This window comes from Salvelinus fontinalis, chromosome 32 (genome assembly GCF_029448725.1).
Source record: "Salvelinus fontinalis isolate EN_2023a chromosome 32, ASM2944872v1, whole genome shotgun sequence".
Taxonomy (NCBI): Eukaryota; Metazoa; Chordata; class Actinopteri; order Salmoniformes; family Salmonidae; genus Salvelinus; species Salvelinus fontinalis.
This window is the reverse complement of record NC_074696.1, coordinates 27,101,582-27,126,826: the sequence shown is the minus strand read 5'-3', so window position 1 is coordinate 27,126,826 and position 25,245 is coordinate 27,101,582. Positions and strand designations below refer to the sequence as shown.

Below are 25,245 nucleotides of genomic sequence, written 5' to 3'. Positions count from 1 at the left end.
CTAAAACACAAGGTCCCTTCGGTCTTCCCTGATTAAAACACAAGGCCCCTTCGGTCTTCCCTGACTAAAACACAAGGTCCCTTCGGTCTTCCCTAAATAAAACACAAGGTCCCTTCGGTCTTCCCTAAATAAAACACAAGGCCCCTTCGGTGTTCCCTGACTAAAACACAAGGCCCCTTCGGTCTTCCCTGACTAAAACACAAGGTCCCTTCGGTCTTCCCCAAATAAAACACAAGGTCCCTTCGGTCTTCCCTAAATAAAACACAAGGTCCATTCGGTCTTCCCTAAATAAAACACAAGGCCCCTTCGGTCTTCCCTGACTAAAACACAAGGTCCCTTTAAAAAACGCATCAGTTACACTCCTTCCAAAGTGCACCTATTACACATGCCATTACAAATGTTTGCTCTGTGTCAGACACGATCAGAGAATAACGCGATCTGTGTGAAGACGGGTTTGAGGAGTTGTGCATCTCTTTGATTTTAGCATCTTGGTTCGGCACTGTTAGAAAAACAATGTACATCGTAGGAGACAATGGTAGAGTTGTCATTTGGTGTGTGAATAAGAATGAGGAAAGTAAAGGATTTAAATTTGTGCCCTGTTAGACTAAGACTATACCAACCAACCAAATAAAGGTGCTCTCTTCAGTCTTCAAATGGTGGACGTCTACAGTACTACAAGTAGCCAATAGAACCGTGCTTGCCAAAAGCAACAAGCACTGTGGTTACTGTTTCTTAATTTACTCTCACATGCTAACTGAATTCTGTCTCTGTAGCCCAGTTTCACTTGGAGAGAACATGAACAAGCAGGTGCTGTATATCTATCTCTGTCCCTGTGTGTGTGTGTGTGTCCCTCCTCAGGCCGTGCCAGCACAGCTCTGTGTGTGTCTCAGCGAGCACAATTACGACCAGCAGTGGCTCGTGCCTGGCCCCTTGGCCCCATGGGATATCAGGCAGCACGCCGTGGCTGGTGTGGCTGCAGTCAAACCCTTTAGCACAAAGCTTTACACACGCACACACACAGACTGGCATGCACACACAAGCCTCCATAGCTCTGTGCAATCTTAGGATCAAGGCAAACAATAAATATAATAAATATCCACAAAACAAGATTGCTGCAGAAACAGCAATTACCCTTTCGGACTGACGGACGGACGGGCGGACGGACGGACACACGCACGCACGCACGCACGCACGCACGCACACACACACACACACACACACACACACACTTGGGCATTGTCTAAGGCCGAGCCCCTGCAGGCACAGTTTAAGGCAGTAAAGCTAAAGCCAAAACAACATGGCTCTCTGAGCCGCAATTCACCCAAAACATATTGTAACACAACCCCTGAACAAACCATGAAAATACATTGTTACACGGTAATTAACACATCGATACAATAGACTTATGTCACCCATCTCTCTCTCTCTCTCTCTCTCTCTCTCTCTCTCTCTCTCTCTCTCTCTCTCTCTCTCTCTCTCTCTCTCTCTCTCTCTCTCTCTCTCTCTCTCTCTCTCTCTCTCTCTCTCTCTCTCTCTCTCTCTCTCTCTCTCTCTCTCTCTCTCTCTCTCTCTCTCTCTCTCTCTCTCTCTCTCTCTCTCTCTCTCTCTCTCTTTCTTTCTTTCTCTCTCTCTCTTTCTTTCTTTCTTTCTTTCTTTCTTTCTTTCTTTCTTTCTTTACCATCACCGTTGACACACTGGACTTGTGGTATCTGGGTGCCTGGTCCACACTCTCTCTCGTTGTCCGGGATACACTCATCCAGCTTCACCAGCAGCCAATCATAGCAGCTGGGCTCGTCACATGGTATGGCCTCCACCAGGTGAGGGCAGCTTCCTGTTCCTACGGTGGGCTCGTTGACGATACTCCTCTTCCTCAGTTTGAACCCTGGTAGGAAAAGACAGGAAAACAGATATAGGTATACCATACATAGCAGTATAATTATGCCATTCTATGATCTGCTTCTACAACCCAAATAACATTGAAATAAAGTATAGTCCCCCTCTGTGGTAACCCTTTTCAGGGCCTCCCTCAACATCAACCTCCCCTCTGTGGTAACCCTTTTCAGGGCCTCCCTCAACATCAACCTCCCCTCTGTGGTAACCCTTTTCAGGGCCTCCCTCAACATCAACCTCCCCTCTGGTAACCCTTTTCAGGGCCTCCCTCAACATCAACCTCCCCTCTGTGGTAACCCTTTTCAGGGCCTCCCTCAACATCAACCTCCCCTCTGTGGTAACCCTTTTCAGGGCCTCCCTCAACATCAACCTCCCCTCTGTGGTAACCCTTTTCAGGGCCTCCCTCAACATCAACCTCCCCTCTGTGGTAACCCTTTTCAGGGCCTCCCTCAACATCAATCTCCCCCTCTGTGGTAACCCTTTTCAGGGCCTCCCTCAACATCAACCTCCCCTCTGTGGTAACCCTTTTCAGGGCCTCCCTCAACATCAACCTCCCCTCTGTGGTAACCCTTTTCAGGGCCTCCCTCAACATCAACCTCCCCTCTGGTAACCCTTTTCAGGGCCTCCCTCAACATCAACCTCCCCTCTGTGGTAACCCTTTTCAGGGCCTCCCTCAACATCAACCTCCCCTCTGTGGTAACCCTTTTCAGGGCCTCCCTCAACATCAACCTCCCCTCTGTGGTAACCCTTTTCAGGGCCTCCCTCAACATCAACCTCCCCTCTGTGGTAACCCTTTTCAGGGCCTCCCTCAACATCAACCTCCCCCTCTGTGGTAACCCTTTTCAGGGCCTCCCTCAACATCAACCTCCCCTCTGTGGTAACCCTTTTCAGGGCCTCCCTCAACATCAACCTCCCCTCTGTGGTAACCCTTTTCAGGGCCTCCCTCAACATCAACCTCCCCTCTGGTAACCCTTTTCAGGGCCTCCCTCAACATCAACCTCCCCTCTGTGGTAACCCTTTTCAGGGCCTCCCTCAACATCAATCTCCCCTCTGTGGTAACCCTTTTCAGGGCCTCCCTCAACATCAACCTCCCCTCTGTGGTGACCCTTTTCAGGGCCTCCCTCAACATCAACCTCCCCTCTGTGGTAACCCTTTTCAGGGCCTCCCTCAACATCAACCTCCCCTCTGTGGTAACCCTTTTCAGGGCCTCCCTCAACATCAACCTCCCCTCTGTGGTAACCCTTTTCAGGGCCTCCCTCAACATCAACCTCCCCTCTGTGGTAACCCTTTTCAGGGCCTCTCCTCTGTGGTAACCCTTTTCAGGGCCTCCCTCAACATCAACCTCCCCTCTGTGGTAACCCTTTTCAGGGCCTCCCTCAACATCAACCTCCCCTCTGTGGTAACCCTTTTCAGGGCCTCCCTCAACATCAACCTCCCCCTCTGTGGTAACCCTTTTCAGGGCCTCCCTCAACATCAACCTCCCCTCTGTGGTAACCCTTTTCAGGGCCTCCCTCAACATCAACCTCCCCTCTGTGGTAACCCTTTTCAGGGCCTCCCTCAACATAAACCTCCCCCTCTGTGGTAACCCTTTTCAGGGCCACCCTCAACATCAACCTCCCCTCAACCCCCCGCTCTGTGGTAACCCTTTTCAGGGCCACCCTCAACATCAACCTCCCCTCAACCCCCCGCTCTGTGGTAACCCTTTTCAGGATAGCTTAACTTGTTTTTCAAGGAGTCACAACTTAATGTCTAACTTCAGTACATGAAGTTCCCCCTCTTTTCTGCTACCGTCACAGTGTGTCTTGGCTTTGATGATAACATTTATGTATTTATTTATTTAACACGACAGGACCATTAAGCCCCAGAAGATGACATACATTAGAGAAACAGCTTCCCATAATGACTATTATTATTCTCTCCTCATTAACCCAGGCTTTTACCCAAAGTGACTCATGTATACTAATGTATGCAGCAATCCATTAATACGGCTGGGATTTGTGCTGTTCAAAGGCCGAGGGCTTTCCTCTCACTATGCTCAAGGACATGCAAGTGGTGATTGCTGGTGTGTGCATGTGTGTCCTGTGTACGTGCATGTGTGTGTGTTATGTTAACGCCTACCTGCCCAGCCCAATGTCACCTTACCCCCAGCCCCAGGGTCTAATCCCCACTGTTGCTACAGCCTGATAAGAGAGGAGGACCATGGGGGAGCCAGCAGAACTGGAGGACTCAGGTGGATGTGGATATATTTCCTCTGATTATTTTAGATTCGGTCCTTTTCTTCCCGAACCCTCTATTTAATCAGGAGGGTCAGCTGGAGGATGGAGGTGTGTTGTCAGGTAACAGGGCTGAGGTGGATGGTTTAGTTGAACAGGGACAGGGGGTGAGGGAAAGAGTGTGAAGAGAAGGGGAGAGGAGGAGGGTTTAGGAAAGGTGAAGGGCATAGGGGGTGGGGGTGTAATAGAGGGGGTAATGGATAGGGGTCCAGACAGGGTTTTTTCTTTAATATCACTACTGTCTGTCGAACCACAGTAAAGAACAGCAAGATGAACCGATTGACTGAGCACTTTCCACCCTGTCAGAGCCCGAGGACTCTTTGCACAGATAAACATATTGATGGAGAAAAGTGTAGTCTATAATGACTTCTCCACTATAGTATAGTGTTGTAGAATCTCAAAGGCCGCGGCTGAGACACGTATCTAAGAAACCAGCCAATATTTTGAAAACCTATCTCCCACAAACAGTGCAGTATGTTACTAGAATCCATAAAATACTGGTGGATAGACACTATTACGGTGTGTGTGTGCAGACAGTCCATTTGGACAGCCAACACAAAAAGTGACAAACATTGATTGAACTAGTACTGGGAGATCAGGTCATGTTGATGCTGCATAGAGCTCGTTGTCATGAAATGCCCAGAGGATGGTCTGAGATTTGGCTTCTCTCGGCTAATGAGAACCAGGGTGTACACACACACAGACGGGTACTGACAAACACACACTCCAGTCAAGGTTGTGTGTGTGCTGTATGACATACTGTACAGCAGTGTGAAACACAGAGAAGAAGAAAGAGAGAGAGAGAGAGAGATAGAGAGAGAGAGAGAGAGGGAGAGAGAGAGAGAGAGAGAGAGCGAGAGAGAGAGAGAGAGATAGAGAAAGAGAGAGAGATGCGAGTGAATCAATCTTTAAGATGCATGGGGGACAATTTCTCGGCGTCCCTTCCATTTGAGATGCTTCATTAGGGTAGAGTCAATATGCATTAGTCACCATGGTGGAGGTGATGAAAGGGGCTGGTGCTAAGAGATTGCTGCTGCCACTGTTCTGTTCCTGTACCAGCAATAATTAAGGGCTGAGCCAGCCAGCATGCATGTGTATCTGTGTGTGACTGTGAGTCCTTGGCGTCCACATCACTAAGAACTTAATATGGTCCATCCACACACACACAGCCGTGAAGAGAAGAGGGCACGGCAGTGCCTCGTCCCTCTCAGGAGGCTGAAAAGATTTGGCATGGGCCCTGAGATACTCAAACGTTATACAGCTGCGCCATCGAGAGCATCTTGACTGGCTGCATCAGTGCTTGGTATGGCAACTGCTTGGCCTCCGACCGCAAGGCACTACAGAGGGTACATCACTGGAGCCGAGCTCCCTGCCATCCAGAACCTCTATACCAGGCGGTGTCAGAGGAAGGTCCGAAAAATTGGCAAAGACTCAAGCCACCCAAGCCATAGACTGTTGGCAAATGGTACCGGAGCATCAGCTCTCAGACCAACAGGCTCCGAGACAGCTTCTACCCCCAAACCATAAGACTGCTAAATATCCAGACTGCTATATAGTCAATTAATGCTACCCAAACTGTCTTTACTGACTCTATCTTGCACTGACCCTACACACACTCACTAGAATATACATACAAACTACATACACACTCACTCACACACACTACACTGTTACACCAACACAAAAGCCTCATACATTCACAAACACTACATATGCCGGACATCCTGCCCGCTCGACCCCATCCCCTCTTCCCTTCTCCAAACCATCTCTGGAGACCTTTTCACATCCCTCATCAACTCATCCCTGACCACTCGCTGCATCCCCTCTGACTTCAAAATGGCCCTCCTCAAGAAACCAACACTGGACTCATCTGATGTCAAAAACTATAGACCTGTATCCCTTCTTTCTTTTCTTTCCAAAACACTTGAACAAGCTGTCTCTGATCAACTCTCTCGTTATCTCTCTCAGAATGATCTTCTTGACCCTAACCAGTCAGGCTTCAAGACTGGTCACTGAAACGAGACTGCTCTTCTCTGTGTCACGGAGGCTCTCCGCACTGCCAAAGCTGCCTCTCTCTCCTCTGTTTGCACACTCTTAGATCTATCCACTGCCTTTGACACCGTGAACGTCCTCTCCACCCTCTCAGGGCTGGGCGTCTTAGGTTCTGCACACTCTTGGATTGCATCCTACCTGGCATGCTGCTCTTACCAGGTCAAGTAGAGAGGATCTGTGTCTGGACCACGTACTTTCACTACTGGTGTCCCCCAGGGCTCGGTTCTAGGCCCTCTCCTCTTCTCTCTATACACCAAATCACACTGCTCCATCATATCCTTACATGGTCTCTCCTATCATCGCTATGCGGATGACACTCAACCAGTTTTCTCCTTTCCCTTGTAATATCTGGTCTGGACTACTGCAGCTCGCTGTTGGCTGGGCTCCTTGCTGGTGCCATCAAACGCCTGCAACTTATCCAGAACACTGCAGCCCGCCTGGTTTTCAACCTTCCCAAGTCACCTCACTCCTCCGCACACTCCACTGGCTACCAGTCAAAGCTCACATCCACTACAAGACCATGATGCTTGCCTACGGGGCAGCAAGAGGAATTGCCGCTCTTTACCAACCCGAGCACTATGTTCTGCCACCTTTGGTCTCTTGGCCCTCCGACCCCTGCCGGAGACAAGCTCCCGCTCAGCCCTGTCCAAGCTCTTCTCTGTCCTGACACCCCAATGGTGGAACCAGCTTCCCGCTGAAGCTAGGATAACAGAGTCCTTGCCCATCTTCCGAAAGCACCTGAAACCCTACCTCTTCAAACAGTATCTTAAATATCCCCCACCTAAAAATAAAAAACTGAACCAACACTTGCACTTGACCTTTTAAAGCTCTGACTTTGCTGATAGCTAGTTTATTGAGGAAAAGTTAACTACTATGCCTGTGATACTGATGTGGTTGTCCCAGCTAGCTATCTTTAGACGAATGCACTAACTGTCAACACACAAACACATACCGACACAACACAAACACACATACTGTACATACACGCACACACTCACACACTTTTACACTCATCATTTGCTGCTGCTACTATATTCTTTATTTTACTCTTGTTATTATCTATCCTGATGTCTAGTCACTTTACCCTGCCTTCATGTACATATCTACCTCAAATACCTCTGCATATTGATCTGGTACTGGTACTCCCTGTATATTTCTCCATTCTTGTGTATTTTATTTTACTCCTCTTGTGTTAATTACTATACGTCTTCGGGTGCTGTATTGATACGTCTTTGGGTGCTGTATTGATACGTCTTTGGGTGCTGTATTGATACGTCTTTGGGTGCTGTACTGATACGTCTTTGGGTGCTGTACTGATACGTCTTTGGGTGCTGTATTGATACTTCTTTGGGTGCTGTATTCAAACATTTTGGGTGCTGTATTGATACGTCTTTGGGTGCTGTATTGATACGTCTTTGGGTGCTGTATTGATACGTCTTTGGGTGCTGTATTGACACATCTTTGGGTGCTGTATTGATACGTCTTTGGGTACTGTACTGATACGTCTTTGGGTGCTGTATTGATACGTCTTTGGGTGCTGTATTGACACATCTTTGGGTGCTGTATTGATACGTCTTTGGGTACTGTACTGATACGTCTTTGGGTGCTGTATTGATACGTCTTTGGGTGCTGTACTGATACGTCTTTGGGTACTGTACTGATACGTCTTTGGGTGCTGTATTGATACGTCTTTGGGTGCTGTACTGATACGTCTTTGGGTGCTGTATTGACACGTCTTTGGGTACTGTACTGATACGTCTTTGGGTGCTGTATTGATACGTCTTTGGGTGCTGTATTGATACGTCTTTGGGTGCTGTATTGATACATCTTTGGGTGCTGTATTGATACGTCTTTGGGTGCTGTATTGATACATCTTTGTGTTCTGTATTGACACGTCTTTGGGTGCTGTACTGATACGTCTTTGGGTGCTGTACTGACACGTCTTTGGGTGCTTTCTTGATACGTCTTTGGGTACTGTATTGATACGTCTTTGGGTGCTGTATTGATACGTCTTTGGGTGCTGTATTGATACGTCTTTGGGTGCTGTATTGATACGTCTTTGGGTGCTGTGTTGATACGTCTTTGGGTGCTGTATTGATACGTCTTTGGGTGCTGTATTGATACGTCTTTGGGTGCTGTATTGATACGTCTTTGGGTGCTGTATTGATACGTCTTTGGGTGCTGTATTGATACGTCTTTGGGTGCTTTATTGATACGTCTTTGGGTACTGTATTGATACGTCTTTGGGTGCTGTATTGATACGTCTTTGGGTGCTGTATTTATACGTCTTTGGGTGCTGTACTGATACGTCTTTGGGTGCTTTATTGATACGTCTTTGGGTGCTGTATTTATACGTCTTTGGGTGCTGTATTGATACGTCTTTGGGTGCTGTATTGATACGTCTTTGGGTGCTGTATTGATACGTCTTTGGGTACTGTACTGATACGTCTTTGGGTGCTGTATTGATACGTCTTTGGGTGCTGTATTGATACGTCTTTGGGTGCTGTATTGATACGTCTTTGGGTGCTGTATTTATACGTCTTTGGGTGCTGTATTTATACGTCTTTGGGTGCTGTATTGATACGTCTTTGGGTGCTGTATTGATACGTCTTTGGGTACTGTACTGATACGTCTTTGGGTGCTGTATTGATACGTCTTTGGGTGCTGTATTGATACGTCTTTGGGTACTGTACTGATACGTCTTTGGGTGCTGTACTGATACGTCTTTGGGTGCTGTATTGACACGTCTTTGGGTGCTGTACTGATACGTCTTTGGGTGCTGTATTGATACGTCTTTGGGTACTGTACTGATACGTCTTTGGGTGCTGTATTTATACGTCTTTGGGTGCTGTATTGATACGTCTTTGGGTGCTGTATTGATACGTCTTTGGGTACTGTACTGATACGTCTTTGGGTGCTGTATTGATACGTCTTTGGGTGCTGTATTGATACGTCTTTGGGTGCTGTATTGATACGTCTTTGGGTGCTGTATTGATACGTCTTTGGGTGCTGTATTGACACGTCTTTGGGTACTGTACTGATACGTCTTTGGGTGCTGTACTGACACGTCTTTGGGTGCTTTATTGATACGTCTTTGGGTACTGTATTGATACGTCTTTGGGTGCTGTATTGATACGTCTTTGGGTGCTGTATTGATACGTCTTTGGGTGCTGTATTGATACGTCTTTGGGTGCTGTATTGATACGTCTTTGGGTGCTGTGTTGATACGTCTTTGGGTGCTGTATTGATACGTCTTTGGGTGCTGTATTGATACGTCTTTGGGTGCTGTATTGATACGTCTTTGGGTGCTGTATTGATACGTCTTTGGGTGCTGTATTGATACGTCTTTGGGTGCTTTATTGATACGTCTTTGGGTACTGTATTGATACGTCTTTGGGTGCTGTATTGATACGTCTTTGGGTGCTGTATTTATACGTCTTTGGGTGCTGTACTGATACGTCTTTGGGTGCTTTATTGATACGTCTTTGGGTGCTGTATTTATACGTCTTTGGGTGCTGTATTGATACGTCTTTGGGTGCTGTATTGATACGTCTTTGGGTGCTGTATTGATACGTCTTTGGGTACTGTACTGATACGTCTTTGGGTGCTGTATTGATACGTCTTTGGGTGCTGTATTGATACGTCTTTGGGTGCTGTATTGATACGTCTTTGGGTGCTGTATTTATACGTCTTTGGGTGCTGTATTTATACGTCTTTGGGTGCTGTATTGATACGTCTTTGGGTGCTGTATTGATACGTCTTTGGGTACTGTACTGATACGTCTTTGGGTGCTGTATTGATACGTCTTTGGGTGCTGTATTGATACGTCTTTGGGTACTGTACTGATACGTCTTTGGGTGCTGTACTGATACGTCTTTGGGTGCTGTATTGACACGTCTTTGGGTGCTGTACTGATACGTCTTTGGGTGCTGTATTGATACGTCTTTGGGTACTGTACTGATACGTCTTTGGGTGCTGTATTTATACGTCTTTGGGTGCTGTATTGATACGTCTTTGGGTGCTGTATTGATACGTCTTTGGGTACTGTACTGATACGTCTTTGGGTGCTGTATTGATACGTCTTTGGGTGCTGTATTGATACGTCTTTGGGTGCTGTATTGATACGTCTTTGGGTGCTGTATTGATACGTCTTTGGGTGCTGTATTGACACGTCTTTGGGTACTGTACTGATACGTCTTTGGGTGCTGTACTGACACGTCTTTGGGTGCTTTATTGATACGTCTTTGGGTACTGTATTGATACGTCTTTGGGTGCTGTATTGATACGTCTTTGGGTGCTGTATTGATACGTCTTTGGGTGCTGTATTGATACGTCTTTGGGTGCTGTATTGATACGTCTTTGGGTGCTGTATTGATACGTCTTTGGGTGCTGTATTGATACGTCTTTGGGTGCTGTATTGATACGTCTTTGGGTGCTGTATTGATACGTCTTTGGGTGCTGTATTGATACGTCTTTGGGTGCTTTATTGATACGTCTTTGGGTACTGTATTGATACGTCTTTGGGTGCTGTATTGATACGTCTTTGGGTGCTGTATTGATACGTCTTTGGGTGCTGTATTTATACGTCTTTGGGTGCTGTATTTATACGTCTTTGGGTGCTGTACTGATACGTCTTTGGGTGCTTTATTGATACGTCTTTGGGTGCTGTATTTATACGTCTTTGGGTGCTGTATTGATACGTCTTTGGGTGCTGTATTGATACGTCTTTGGGTGCTGTATTGATACGTCTTTGGGTACTGTACTGATACGTCTTTGGGTGCTGTATTGATACGTCTTTGGGTGCTGTATTGATACGTCTTTGGGTGCTGTATTGATACGTCTTTGGGTGCTGTATTTATACGTCTTTGGGTGCTGTATTTATACGTCTTTGGGTGCTGTATTGATACGTCTTTGGGTGCTGTATTGATACGTCTTTGGGTACTGTACTGATACGTCTTTGGGTGCTGTATTGATACGTCTTTGGGTGCTGTATTGATACGTCTTTGGGTACTGTACTGATACGTCTTTGGGTGCTGTACTGATACGTCTTTGGGTGCTGTATTGACACGTCTTTGGGTGCTGTACTGATACGTCTTTGGGTGCTGTATTGATACGTCTTTGGGTGCTGTATTGATACGTCTTTGGGTGCTGTATTGATACGTCTTTGGGTGCTGTATTTATACGTCTTTGGGTGCTGTATTTATACGTCTTTGGGTGCTGTATTGATACGTCTTTGGGTGCTGTATTGATACGTCTTTGGGTACTGTACTGATACGTCTTTGGGTGCTGTATTGATACGTCTTTGGGTGCTGTATTGATACGTCTTTGGGTACTGTACTGATACGTCTTTGGGTGCTGTACTGATACGTCTTTGGGTGCTGTATTGACACGTCTTTGGGTGCTGTACTGATACGTCTTTGGGTGCTGTATTGATACGTCTTTGGGTACTGTACTGATACGTCTTTGGGTGCTGTATTTATACGTCTTTGGGTGCTGTATTGATACGTCTTTGGGTGCTGTATTGATACGTCTTTGGGTACTGTACTGATACGTCTTTGGGTGCTGTATTGATACGTCTTTGGGTGCTGTATTGATACGTCTTTGGGTGCTGTATTGATACGTCTTTGGGTGCTGTATTGATACGTCTTTGGGTGCTGTATTGACACGTCTTTGGGTACTGTACTGATACGTCTTTGGGTGCTGTACTGACACGTCTTTGGGTGCTTTATTGATACGTCTTTGGGTACTGTATTGATACGTCTTTGGGTGCTGTATTGATACGTCTTTGGGTGCTGTATTGATACGTCTTTGGGTGCTGTATTGATACGTCTTTGGGTGCTGTATTGATACGTCTTTGGGTGCTGTATTGATACGTCTTTGGGTGCTGTATTGATACGTCTTTGGGTGCTGTATTGATACGTCTTTGGGTGCTGTATTGATACGTCTTTGGGTGCTGTATTGATACGTCTTTGGGTGCTTTATTGATACGTCTTTGGGTACTGTATTGATACGTCTTTGGGTGCTGTATTGATACGTCTTTGGGTGCTGTATTGATACGTCTTTGGGTGCTGTATTTATACGTCTTTGGGTGCTGTATTTATACGTCTTTGGGTGCTGTACTGATACGTCTTTGGGTGCTTTATTGATACGTCTTTGGGTGCTGTATTTATACGTCTTTGGGTGCTGTATTGATACGTCTTTGGGTGCTGTATTGATACGTCTTTGGGTGCTGTATTGATACGTCTTTGGGTACTGTACTGATACGTCTTTGGGTGCTGTATTGATACGTCTTTGGGTGCTGTATTGATACGTCTTTGGGTGCTGTATTGATACGTCTTTGGGTGCTGTATTTATACGTCTTTGGGTGCTGTATTTATACGTCTTTGGGTGCTGTATTGATACGTCTTTGGGTGCTGTATTGATACGTCTTTGGGTACTGTACTGATACGTCTTTGGGTGCTGTATTGATACGTCTTTGGGTGCTGTATTGATACGTCTTTGGGTACTGTACTGATACGTCTTTGGGTGCTGTACTGATACGTCTTTGGGTGCTGTATTGACACGTCTTTGGGTGCTGTACTGATACGTCTTTGGGTGCTGTATTGATACGTCTTTGGGTACTGTACTGATACGTCTTTGGGTGCTGTATTTATACGTCTTTGGGTGCTGTATTGATACGTCTTTGGGTGCTGTATTGATACGTCTTTGGGTACTGTACTGATACGTCTTTGGGTGCTGTATTGATACATCTTTGGGTGCTGTATTGATACGTCTTTGGGTACTGTACTGATACGTCTTTGGGTGCTGTACTGATACGTCTTTGGGTGCTGTACTGATACGTCTTTGGGTGCTGTATTGACACGTCTTTGGGTGCTGTACTGATACGTCTTTGGGTGCTGTATTGACACGTCTTTGGGTGCTGTATTGATACGTCTTTGGGTGCTGTATTGACACGTCTTTGGGTGCTGTATTGATACGTCTTTGGGTGCTGTATTGATACATCTTTGGGTGCTGTATTGATACATCTTTGGGTGCTGTATTGATACGTCTTTGGGTGCTGTACTGATACGTCTTTGGGTGCTGTATTGACACATCTTTGGGTGCTGTATTGATACATCTTTGGGTGCTGTATTGATACGTCTTTGGGTGCTGTATTGATACGTCTTTGGGTGCTGTACTGATACGTCTTTGGGTGCTGTATTGATACATCTTTGGGTGCTGTATTGATACATCTTTGGGTGCTGTATTGATACATCTTTGGGTGCTGTATTGATACGTCTTTGGGTGCTGTATTGATACGTCTTTGGGTGCTGTATTGATACGTCTTTGGGTGCTGTATTGATACGTCTTTGGGTGCTGTATTGATACGTCTTTGGGTGCTGTATTGATACGTCTTTGGGTGCTGTACTGATACGTCTTTGGGTGCTGTATTGATACATCTTTTGGTGCTGTACTGATACATCTTTGGGTGCTGTATTGATACGTCTTTGGGTGCTGTATTGATACGTCTTTGGGTGCTGTATTGATACATCTTTGGGTGCTGTATTGATACATCTTTGGGTGCTGTATTGATACATCTTTGGGTGCTGTATTGATACGTCTTTGGGTGCTGTATTGATACGTCTTTGGGTGCTGTATTGATACGTCTTTGGGTGCTGTACTGATACGTCTTTGGGTGCTGTATTGACACGTCTTTGGGTGCTGTATTGACACGTCTTTGGGTGCTGTATTGACACGTCTTTGGGTGCTGTACTGATACGTCTTTGGGTGCTGTATTGACACGTCTTTGGGTGCTGTACTGATACGTCTTTGGGTGCTGTATTGATACATCTTTGGGTGCTGTATTGATACGTCTTTGGGTGCTGTATTGATACGTCTTTGGGTGCTGTATTGATACGTCTTTGGGTGCTGTATTGATACGTCTTTGGGTGCTGTATTGATACGTCTTTGGGTGCTGTATTGATACGTCTTTGGGTGCTGTATTGACACGTCTTTGGGTACTGTACTGATACGTCTTTGGGTGCTGTACTGATACGTCTTTGGGTGCTGTACTGACACGTCTTTGGGTGCTGTATCCCAGCCCGGAGTAATAAAAAAAAAAAAATCATATTCATCATTACTAAAGTATAGCTATTACTGTTACACCCAGTGTGTGGTGTTCCAATGCCATACTTTCAAGATGGCCGTCTATTTGACTGAATGGGTATCGAAGTCAAGACTTGTGTTAGCCCACAAAGCTAAAGCCTAGGCATAACCGCAATTACAGCAGTATTCCACCCACCTTTCTTGGCAGCTGTGTCCAGGCAGTTTTCAAAGGTGCAGGGTCCCCAGGCACCCCAGGAGGACACGTCACACTCCACAGGACAGGGGATGTGGCACAGCTGGGTGGTGTTGGGGGGCGGGCTGAGGCACAGGTCACCATCAACAGGCCTGGAGGCTAGAATCACAGAGAGATCCACAGAGACATGATGTCAGAACAGGGCAGGAGATGCGGCGTAACTAGGTAATTTTGAGGGCAGGACCAGGCATAGGTCACTGTTTACAAGTATGAAAACATACAATAACACGATGTTGGAAATCTAAGTTGTACAGTGATATGACCTTAGAGATTATCCATATATATTTACATGTAATATAGTTGACATACTGAGCTGTATTATTACTGTCACTATGGATCTACCTACTTTTATCCTGGCCCTCTCCATCTGGGTAGTGGGTTAAAACTTCAGGCTAATGGATGTAAATGAATCATGAATCGTTCCACCAGTCATGAATAAAGCTCACACCAACTAAAACCCCACAGGAATGTTCATAGTCATGAATATTCCTACCCTCACGCCATCTCAAATCCAAGACAACATTTAGCAAACAGTATGGCCTTTCATTTGTTCATCATCCTTCTAAATCCAGTCTAGTTGAAACAACAAATGCCTTTTTTCCCCAAAGAGCAGATCAGGCCAGCCCGGTGCTGCTCAATGACTGACACGCACGCACGCACGCACGCACGCACACACACACACACACACACACACACACACACACACACACACGGTGGATAAAGCAATGAGCAGTAGGTGAGTCTCTATAAGGTCACTGCTCTGATGAGTCATTCCCATCGCTCCATCACCATGCTGTGACTGAAGCCTGAGTCTGACTCATTCACATGCAAATTTCTACCACTTGGCCAAAGGTCTGTCCTTTGAATACTGTCTTTTAAAATATGTGTGTAAGTGTGTGCCTATCGAGTGATAATCCGTTTTGTCAATCTGTGAAGCATTTTAGTCTATTTTAGTAATTATAAAATCCCTCTGGCAATGCTAGCTGAATGGGAGCAATCAAGAGGAGTAAGCTACATATCCTTTAAAGCAGGGGTGTCAAACTCATTCCATCGAGGGCCTAGTGTCTGCGGGTTTTCATTTCTTTCTTTCAATTAAGACTTAGACAACCAGGTGAGGGGACTTTTTTACCTAATTAGTGACCTTAATTCATCAATCAAGTACAAGGGAGGAGCAAAAACCTGCAGACACTCGGCCCTCGGTGGGATGAGTTTGACACGTGCTTTAAAGTGTTTTGAATGGAGGCTTACCTACGCCACTTTAGAAGGCTTACCTATGCCACTGGCCAACACAGCCATTCATATTACCTGTGTGTGTGTGTGTGTGTGTGTGTGTGTGTGTGTGTGTGTGTGTGTGTGTGTGTGTGTGTGTGTGTGTGTGTGTGTGTGTGTGTGTGTGTGTGTGTGTGTGTGTGTGTGTGTGTGTGTGTGTGTGTGTGTGTGTGTGTGGACTGAAGTAGCTACTGTATTTTGTCATCCTCCATAATAGCAAAGGGCTGATTAATGAACGACTCCGTGCTGGGTGACCTTGGTTTGTGGTGCCACATGCGTCTCTCGCTCTGTCTCCTGCCAGATGGTCTCGTCTAGTCTCTACCCTGCCTTACACACCACACCACTGAGGGGTTCCTGGGGCCCTCCAAGCCCAGCCAGACACCTGCGGCTCGCCACTCTCCTCCACTCTCTGTCAACCCATGCCATCATCATCTATAACTGTACTTCCGGATGGCATCACACAGCCAGCCGTTCTACTGCTAGCTACAGAATGTCTCTTCTGGGCCTTCTAATAAGGATCCATATTGATTACAACCAAACAGAACAGAGCTGGCTAGAACTGAACAATAACATCAGATTCACTGGCTCCCTGCACTCTCCCTCCCTGCCTTTCTCCCTTCCTCCCTGCTGCTTTTCCCTGTTGTCCTTATCGGAACCCCCACGGAATACGATTCTAAATCTGTTCTGTTTAGCCAAACATGAGCTGTGGTATTATTACATTGGCAGAAATATTATTGTGTGTATATGTGTGCGTGCTTGTGTGTGAGAGAGTGCGTGCGTACGTGCGTGCGTGCGTGCGTTGGTTTAGATTATCAATGCTTCTTATGCACACTTCATTTCAGCAGCATTTTGGCATTCATAACATGGGTTTGTTGAAGCCAGCTGTAATCCCCAGAATGATTGAAACGGGGAGTTTTGTGTCCAAATAAAGCTTTTTTCCTATGTTAATGCCACTGAGAATGCGTACAAACACAACAAGCTTATATGACTAATCTGGCAGAGAGGCGGTAGGGAGTTCAGAGACACCACTGCTCCGCACACACACACACACACACACACACACGCGCACACACACGCACGCGCACGCGCACACACACACACACACACACACACACACACACACACACACACACACACACACACACACACACACACAGCCTCAGTCAAATCACATATCACAAAAAAGATCAGCCTTGAAAGTAAAAAACAAGATTACATCAGTTTAAATAAGACTGAAGATTTTGCTCTGTTACAGCTGAGATGGAGATTTATGAACAATGCTTCATAGACTCAGCAGTATATTGCCTGAGATTAGACAAATTCTGTGTTGATCCCTATAAAAACACAGAACTGTGTATTTCATGTTTTGTACCAGGTGTGTAATGTTTAGTTTTGAAGACAGGAGAGATAATTGAGAAGGAAATTGAGAGAAGAGTGTAGAATGAGAAAGTGAATTCCAAAAGTGGATGGGGAAGATGTAATTGTGCCATAGAGCTGACAGGAAAGGATTAAAAGGAAAATATGTGTAACAGCAGCTGCTATGTTTTCCTACCTCTCACTCTACCTCTCTATCCATCCTTCTCTCACTCTACCTCTCTATCCATCCTTCTCTCACTCTACCTCTTTATCCATCCTTCTCTCACTCTACCTCTTTATCCATCCTTCTCTCACTCTACCTCTCTATCCATCCTTCTCTCACTTTACCTCTTTATCCATCCTTCTCTCACTCTACCTCTCTATCCATCCTTCTCTCACTCTACCTCTCTATCCATCCTTCTCTCACTCTACCTCTATCCATCCTTCTCTCACTCTACCTCTCTATCCATCCTTCTCTCACTCTACCTCTTTATCCATCCTTCTCTCACTCTACCTCTTTATCCATCCTTCTCTCACTCTACCTCTCTATCCATCCTTCTCTCACTCTACCTCTTTATCCATCCTTCTCTCACTCTACCTCTCTATCCATCCTTCTCTCACTCTACCTCTCTATCCATCCTTCTCTCACTCTACCTCTCTATCCATCCTTCTCTCACTTTACCTCTCTATCCATCCTTCTCTCACTTTACCTCTCTATCCATCCTTCTCTCACTCTACCTCTCTATCCATCCTTCTCTCACTCTACCTCTATCCATCCTTCTCTCACTCTACCTCTATCCATCCTTCTCTCACTCTACCTCTTTATCCATCCTTCTCTCACTCTACCTCTCTATCCATCCTTCTCTCACTCTACCTCTTTATCCATCCTTCTCTCACTCTACCTCTATCCATCCTTCTCTCACTCTACCTCTTTATCCATCCTTCTCTCACTCTACCTCTTTATCCATCCTTCTCTCACTCTACCTCTTTATCCATCCTTCTCTCACTCTACCTCTTTATCCATCCTTCTCTCACTCTACCTCTTTATCCATCCTTCTCTCACTCTACCTCTTTATCCATCCTTCTCTCACTCTACCTCTTTATCCATCCTTCTCTCACTCTACCTCTTTATCCATCCTTCTCTCACTCTACCTCTCTATCCATCCTTCTCTCACTCTACCTCTCTATCCATCCTTCTCTCACTCCCTTTCTCTCTCTGCAGCTGTTACCATCAATTGTGTCACCTAGATAACCCTGTCACTTCAAAATACAGGACGCTCACAAGATTTGAAAGATCTATCAAGTTGCAGTTTAGATGTCTGATGATTTTCCTTCTCTTTATACCAGTACAATCACAGCCTCAACAGTACAGCAAAGTGCCTCCTCTGTCTGGCTGTCTGAGAGCAGCTGGAATCATTTGAATAATTTCTGTGAGCGGTGGCCAGTTGAGCCCCCTGACCAGATGGACAGTCTGGGAGTTAGCGTGGAAGTGCTGGATAAAAATGGGCTCGCTACCAGCCAACGTCACTTCCTTATACACTGACTAAGTACTGCCCCACACTCATATTTCATGTCACACCACTGCTCTCTCTCTCTCTCATTTTCACTATCACTTTTTACTCTCTCTCTTGCGCTTTCTCTCTCCCTTTCTCTCTTTTTCTCTTTCTCTCTTCTCTCCGTCCGTGCATCTTTCTCCTCCCTGCCTCAGTTCCTTCCTCCCCTCTCTCTACCTCCCTGTGCAGAGCCGGAAAAGATGAGATGATTTTGGGTGAGTGCACAAGTCGAATCGGAACTGAGTGCTCGAGGGCCTCCCGAGTGGTGCAGTGGTCTAGCGACTCCTTGTGGCGGGCCGGGCGCCTGCAGGCTGACTTCGGTCGTCAGTTGAACGGTGTTTCCTCCGACACATTGGTGCAGCTGACTTCCGGGCTAAGCAGGCGGGTGTTAAGAAGTGCGGTTTGGCGGGTCATGTTTCGGAGGACGCATGACTCAACCTTCGTCTCTCCCGAGCCCGTTGGGGAGTTGCAGCGATGAGACAATAGCGTAATTGGATCGCAATTGGATATCATGAAATTGGAGAGAAAAAGGGGCTAAAAATACAAAAAAACTTCCCAGCTAAATTTCCCTGTCGACCTGTCCAGTCTACAGAGATGATATGGAGCTAGGTTGACAAACTATGACAAAACGTGTGTGTGTGTGTGTGTGTGTGTGTGTGTGTGTGTGTGTGTGTGTGTGTGTGTGTGTGTGTGTGTGTGTGTGTGTGTGTGTGTGTGTGTGTGTGTGTGTGTGTGTGTGTGTGTGTGTGTGTGTGTGTGTGCAAAAAAAAGTCTCTAAGGTGCAGGACAGGTACCCGGCTAGTGATGGCTGTTCAACAGTCTGATAGCCTGGGGGGAAGGGGGGGGGGGGGGGTGTATGCGTGTGTGTGTGTGCTTGCATTTGTGCATTCATGTGTGTAACATTACCAAGGGAATGGGAACAGTTTTAATGCATTATCTGGGAACACAGTTACTACATTATCTGGGGACAGAGAGAGTTATTACTGCTTCTGCTGACTGTATCGATATGCTGCCCTGTCATATTGACATTGGGTGTTTGTCAGACATGCAATGGTTACCTACCAAATGGCACTATATTCCCTACATAGGGCACTACTTTTGACTATAACACTAATTGCCCTGGTAAAAAGTAGTGGACTATATTGGGAATCTGGTGCCACTTGGTATGCATCCAATGATATCTACTATCACCAGGTCAGGAACTGTTCTCACAACAATGGGGTACCAGTGTTTTTACAGAATTGTTTTCAGAAGGGATGCACCAATTTTGAGTAGTGCAAGGCTTGTAGGATCTCCAAAGATCCCCGGATGGAGAAACACATTCTTCGACCCCATTCCTATTCTCTACACTTCTGCACCGTTAGTGCATGAATTTTGGCTGGCAAGGGTATCCCATTGAATTTCTTACTATTGCGTAAGGGCATGAGTGCGGCCTTAGCAAAATTGCTCAGTCTCCAGTGCACGAGGTGAAAGAGATCTGTACAATCGGACAAGGCATCATCAGTATGGGGGGGGAAAAAAGGGGACACAATGGATATGGGCTTTCTATAGACACACGACTGGTGAGAGAGATGACCTAGTATGGGAGAAGGGCATGAGTTATCAGAATGGGAGAAAGATTACACATCGGGGATAAAGGACAGTTGCATGCTGGTCAGGTTACCTTCCTTGCTATTGAGAGAGCTTGAGGCAGGGTCGGCACTGGTTGCCTGGACACAATACACCTCATGGTTCTGGACTCCGCCCCCGCACAGCCCAGTTAGGTTACCACGACGACGGTCCTGTTGGCTTAGCAACATATCCACCCTGCACTCGGTCCACTCCGTTGTCTTCCAGTTGTACCTGCAGAGGAGAATGATTTGATTCAATTTTCATTTTTTACATAACATAGATTGGAAATAAAGAATATATACATGAATTACATCATCAAGGTATTCTTCCAAAAGTATTCACACCCCTTTACTTTTTCAACATCTTGTTGTGTTACAGCCTGAATTTAAAATGGATTACATTTAGATTGTTGGTTACTGGCCTACACACAATACCTCATAATGTCAAAGTGGAATGATGCTTTTAGAGCATTTTACAACGTAATAAAAAATGAAAAGCTCAAATGTCTTGAGTCAATAAGTCTTGAGTCAATGAAATGTCTTGAGTCAATAAGAGTCAACTCTGTGTGCAATAATAGTGTATAACATGATTTTTAAATGACTACCTCTTACTGTATCTTTCCCAACACATAAAATGTATCTGTAAGGTCCCTCAGTCGAGCAGTAAATTTCAAACACAGATTCAACCACAAAAACCAGGGAGGTTTTCCAATGCTTTGCGAAGAAGGGCACCTATTGGTAGATAGGTAAAACACAGACATTGAATATCCCTTTGAGCATGGTGAAGTAATCAATGACACTTTGGATGGTGTATCAATACTGTACATACAGTCACTACAAAGATACAGGCGTCCTTTCTAACTCAGTTGCAGGAGAGGAAGGAATCCGCTCAGGAATTTCACCATGAGGCCAATGTTGACTTTAAAATAGTTACAGAGTTTAATGGTTGTGATAGAAGAAAACTGAGGATGGATCAACAACATTGTAGTTACTCCACAATACTAACCTAATTGACAGAGTGAAAGGAAGGAAGCCTGTACAGCACAAAAATATTCCAAAACATGCATTCTGTTTCCAACAAGGCACTAAAGTAATAGTGCACAAATATGGGAAAGCAATTAACTTTTTGTCCTGAATACAAATAGTTATGTTTGGGGCAAATCCAATACAACACATTACTGAGTACCACGCTCCATATTTCAAGCACAGTGGTGGCGGCATCATGTTTTGGGTATGCTTGTAACCATTAAGGACTGGGAAGTTTTTCAAGATAAAAAAGAAACAGAATATTGCTCAGCACAGGCAAAATCCTACAGGAATACTTTCCCCTTTCAGCAAGACACTTAACCTAAAACACGGCCAAATCTACACTGGAGTTTCTTACCAAGAAGTCAGTGAATGTTCCTACGTGGCCGAGTTACAGTTTTGACTTAAATCTACTTGAAAATCTATGGAAAGACTTGAAAAGGGTTGCGGGGCAATGAACAACATCGGATTTGACAGAGCTTGAAGAATTTTGAAATGAATAATAGGCAAATGTTGCGCAATCTAGGTGTGGAAAGCTCTCAGAGACGTACCCAGAAAGAGTCACAGCTGTATTCGCTGCAAATGGTGATTCTAACATGTATTGACTCAGAGGTGTGAATACTTATGTAAATGTGATATTTATGTATATAATTTCAATTAATGTACCAACATTTCTAAAAACATGTTTTCACTTTGTCATTACGAGGTATTGTGTGTAGATGGATGAACAAAAAATATGTCAAGGGGTATTAATACTATCTGAAGGCACTCTCCGGCTACCTGGATAAAGCACTAAATAAACTTCAGTTAGTGCTAAATACGGCTGCTAGAATGTTGACTAGAACCAAAACATTTGATCATATTACTCCAGTGCTAGCCTCTCGACACTGGCTTACTGTTAAGGCTAAGGCTGATTTCAAGATTTACTGCTAACCTACAAAGCGTTACATGTACTTGCTCCTACCTATCTCTCCGATTTGGTCCTACCGTACATACCTACACGCAGTGGTGGAAAAAGTACTCAACCGTCATACTTCAGTAAAAGTAAAGATACCTTAATAGAAAATGACTCAAGTAAAAGTGAAAATCACCCAGTAAAATACTACTTGAGTAAAAATCTAAAGGTATTTGGTTTTAAACATACGTAAGTATCAAAAGTAAATGTAATTGATAAAATATACTTAAACATGAAATGTAAAAGTAGAAGTATAAACCATTTAAAATTCCTTAAATTAAGCAAACCAGGCAGCACCATTCTCTTGCTTTTTTAATGTACTGATAGCCAGGAGCACACTCCAACACTCAGACATCACTTAATATGAAGCATTTGTGTTTAGTGAGTCTGTCAGATAAAAGGCAGTAGGGATGACCAGGGATGTTCTCTTGATGTGTGTGAAAACGACCATTTTCCTGTCCTGCTAAGCATTCAAAATGTAACAAGTACTTTTGGGTGCCAGTGAAAATGTATGAAGACAAAATTACAGAATTTTCTTTAGGAATGAAGTGAAGTAAATGTGGTAAAAATTATACATAGTGAGTAAAGTTACAGATACCCCAAAGACTACTTCTTTTACACCACTGCCTACACACACACTACGGTTACAAGACCAAGGCCTCCTTACTGTCCCTAGAATGTCTAAGCAAACAGCTGGAGGCAGGGCTTTCTCCTATAGAGCTCCTTTATTATGTAATGGTCTACCTATCCATGTGATGGGCCCAGAATCGGTCTCGATCTTTCAGTCTTTACGGAAGACTCATCTCTTCAGTAGGTGTCGCCCCCCCCCCCCCCCCCCCCCCATATGGGAAACATATGTTAACATTTCATAGCAAGTGATGTAGATAATAAACAAAAGTGAAATAAACAATAAAACTGAACAGTAAACTTTACACTCACAAAAGTTCCAAAAGAATAAAGACATTTCAAATGTCATATTATGTGCAAATAGTTAAAGTACAAAAGGGGAAATAAATAAACATAAATATGGGTGGTATTTACAATGCTGTTCGTTCTTCACTGGCTGCCCTTTTCTTGTGGCAACAGGTCACAAATCTTGCTGCTGTGATGTCACACTGTGGTATTTCACCCAACAGAGTTAATCAAAATTGGGTTTGTTTTCGAATTCTTTGTGGATCTGTGTAATCTCTCTCTCTCTACCACACCTGCTGTCTCAACCTCTGAATGCTCGGCTGACATTTACTCCTTGTGCACCCTCTACAACCACCGTGATTATTATTTGACCCTGCTGGTCATCTATGAACGTTTGAACACCTTGAAAAACGATCTGGCCTTAATGGCCATGTACTCTTATAATCTCCCCCCGGCACAGCCAGAAGAGGACTGGCCACCCCTCAGAGCCTGGTTCCTCTCTACGTTTCTTCATAGGTTCCTGTATTTCTAGCGAGTTTTTCCTATGCACTGTGCTTTTTCATCTGCATTGCTTGCTCTTTGGGGTTTTAGGCTGGGTTTCTGTTGATATGAAAAGGGCTTTATGAATACATTTGATTGATTCACTGTAGGCATAGTTTGCATCCCAAATGCCAGACTGTTCCCGTTTGCACTACTTCCCTATGTGTCAACAAAAAGAAGCAGTGCAACAACATATAGGAATTGGAGTGCCATTTCTGATGCAACCATTCCCATTGTGGTCCTCATAAAGGAAGATGACTGAGGGAGATATGGTAAGTGATTATGAGTGGCTAGTAGAGAAAGTGTACAGCTACATGAATATTAGCAGTCTTGTATTCCTGTTGTGAATGAAGTACCCTCCAGCTTGATCCTGAGTGTCCTACAAGGTCACAGCTTATTATTAAGCATCATTTAGTTTGATAGCATCTTTGATTGACTGTATCAAATGCATTATGTACAGATGTAGGCTCTTCATTTGAGCCAGTCTGCTACAGCAGGAAAATAATCCTGCAGCAACAGGAAATGTGAATTATTATGTGGATTCTAATTAATGGACGTTTTTTTTTTTGGTTGAATTGGTTTGAACGCTGTTGAGGTGTTTTGTTTGTAAATGTAGCCTAAGTTTATCTTCTCTTTTACATCTTATTGTGCTCTATTTCTTTCTTAAAAAAGCGTTTAGCCTACCACAAGGGAGTTAGCCTGCGGTAGTACAAGTACAAATGCCTGTTAGATTACAACTAGAGTACAAAACATTGCAGTAAACGTTACATTACTCTAATTCTCTACAATGAATACATCATGACGCAGCACAAGCTAAAACTCATTCCAAATGGCACCATATTGCCTATATAGCGCCCTACTTTTTACCAGAGCCCTATGGGTAGTGCACTAATTTACTCTAATTTTGGAACGAAACCCTATTTGTATTCTTTATTATGGTCATTTTCAGCCAAATTGCTGCGAGAAGTTGGCAGAATGGCTTTTCGGGAAGTAAACAACATTAGCATGCATTTGAGTGTGGTCAACTGACGTTACGCAATGTGCATCTACTAGAAAGTCTATTTTAAAGAAGTTGTCTGTGCAGTTGACCTTCAACATATATTCACAATTTGCCTCACAATCCAGAATTCACTTTGAATGTCCCCCAAGTGAACCTCAGTGGAAGGATTCAGCAGCATTAAACTGAAAGATTATATCGCAAAGGGCAATCTATTAACTCAGATTAGCGCTCATAGATAGCTCTGGGATCTGCTTCAAGGGAACTTGAAAGGTGCCTCCGTGTGTGTGGGTTAGTGAGGGGCAGCCACTAAAAGTCCACACCCTCACCAGCACCACAAGCCATGTAGTCAGCTTGGAACAAGCCGCTGGCTTGAAAATGAACACAGGCACAGCTGACTTCAATAGGCTCGTTAAGGGTGTCACCGGCTACTCAATCAGCCACTACATATATCAGCAACTGGTATCCCTCACT

At 44.8% G+C, this 25,245-nt stretch overlaps 1 protein-coding gene across 1 annotated transcript in view; it reads right to left on the bottom strand.

Moving 5' to 3' along the window:
* LOC129831003 (thrombospondin type-1 domain-containing protein 7A-like) overlaps window positions 1-25,245 on the bottom strand; it is a 214,181-nt gene that overhangs the window by 89,602 nt on the left and 99,334 nt on the right. Inside the window, exons 4-6 of the mRNA XM_055893960.1 lie at window positions 20,395-20,573; window positions 14,497-14,652; window positions 1,679-1,882 (exon numbers count right to left, since the gene is read on the bottom strand). Of these exons, the coding sequence (XP_055749935.1) occupies window positions 1,679-1,882; window positions 14,497-14,652; window positions 20,395-20,573 (539 nt within the window). The remainder of the gene's footprint in view (window positions 1-1,678; window positions 1,883-14,496; window positions 14,653-20,394; window positions 20,574-25,245) is intronic.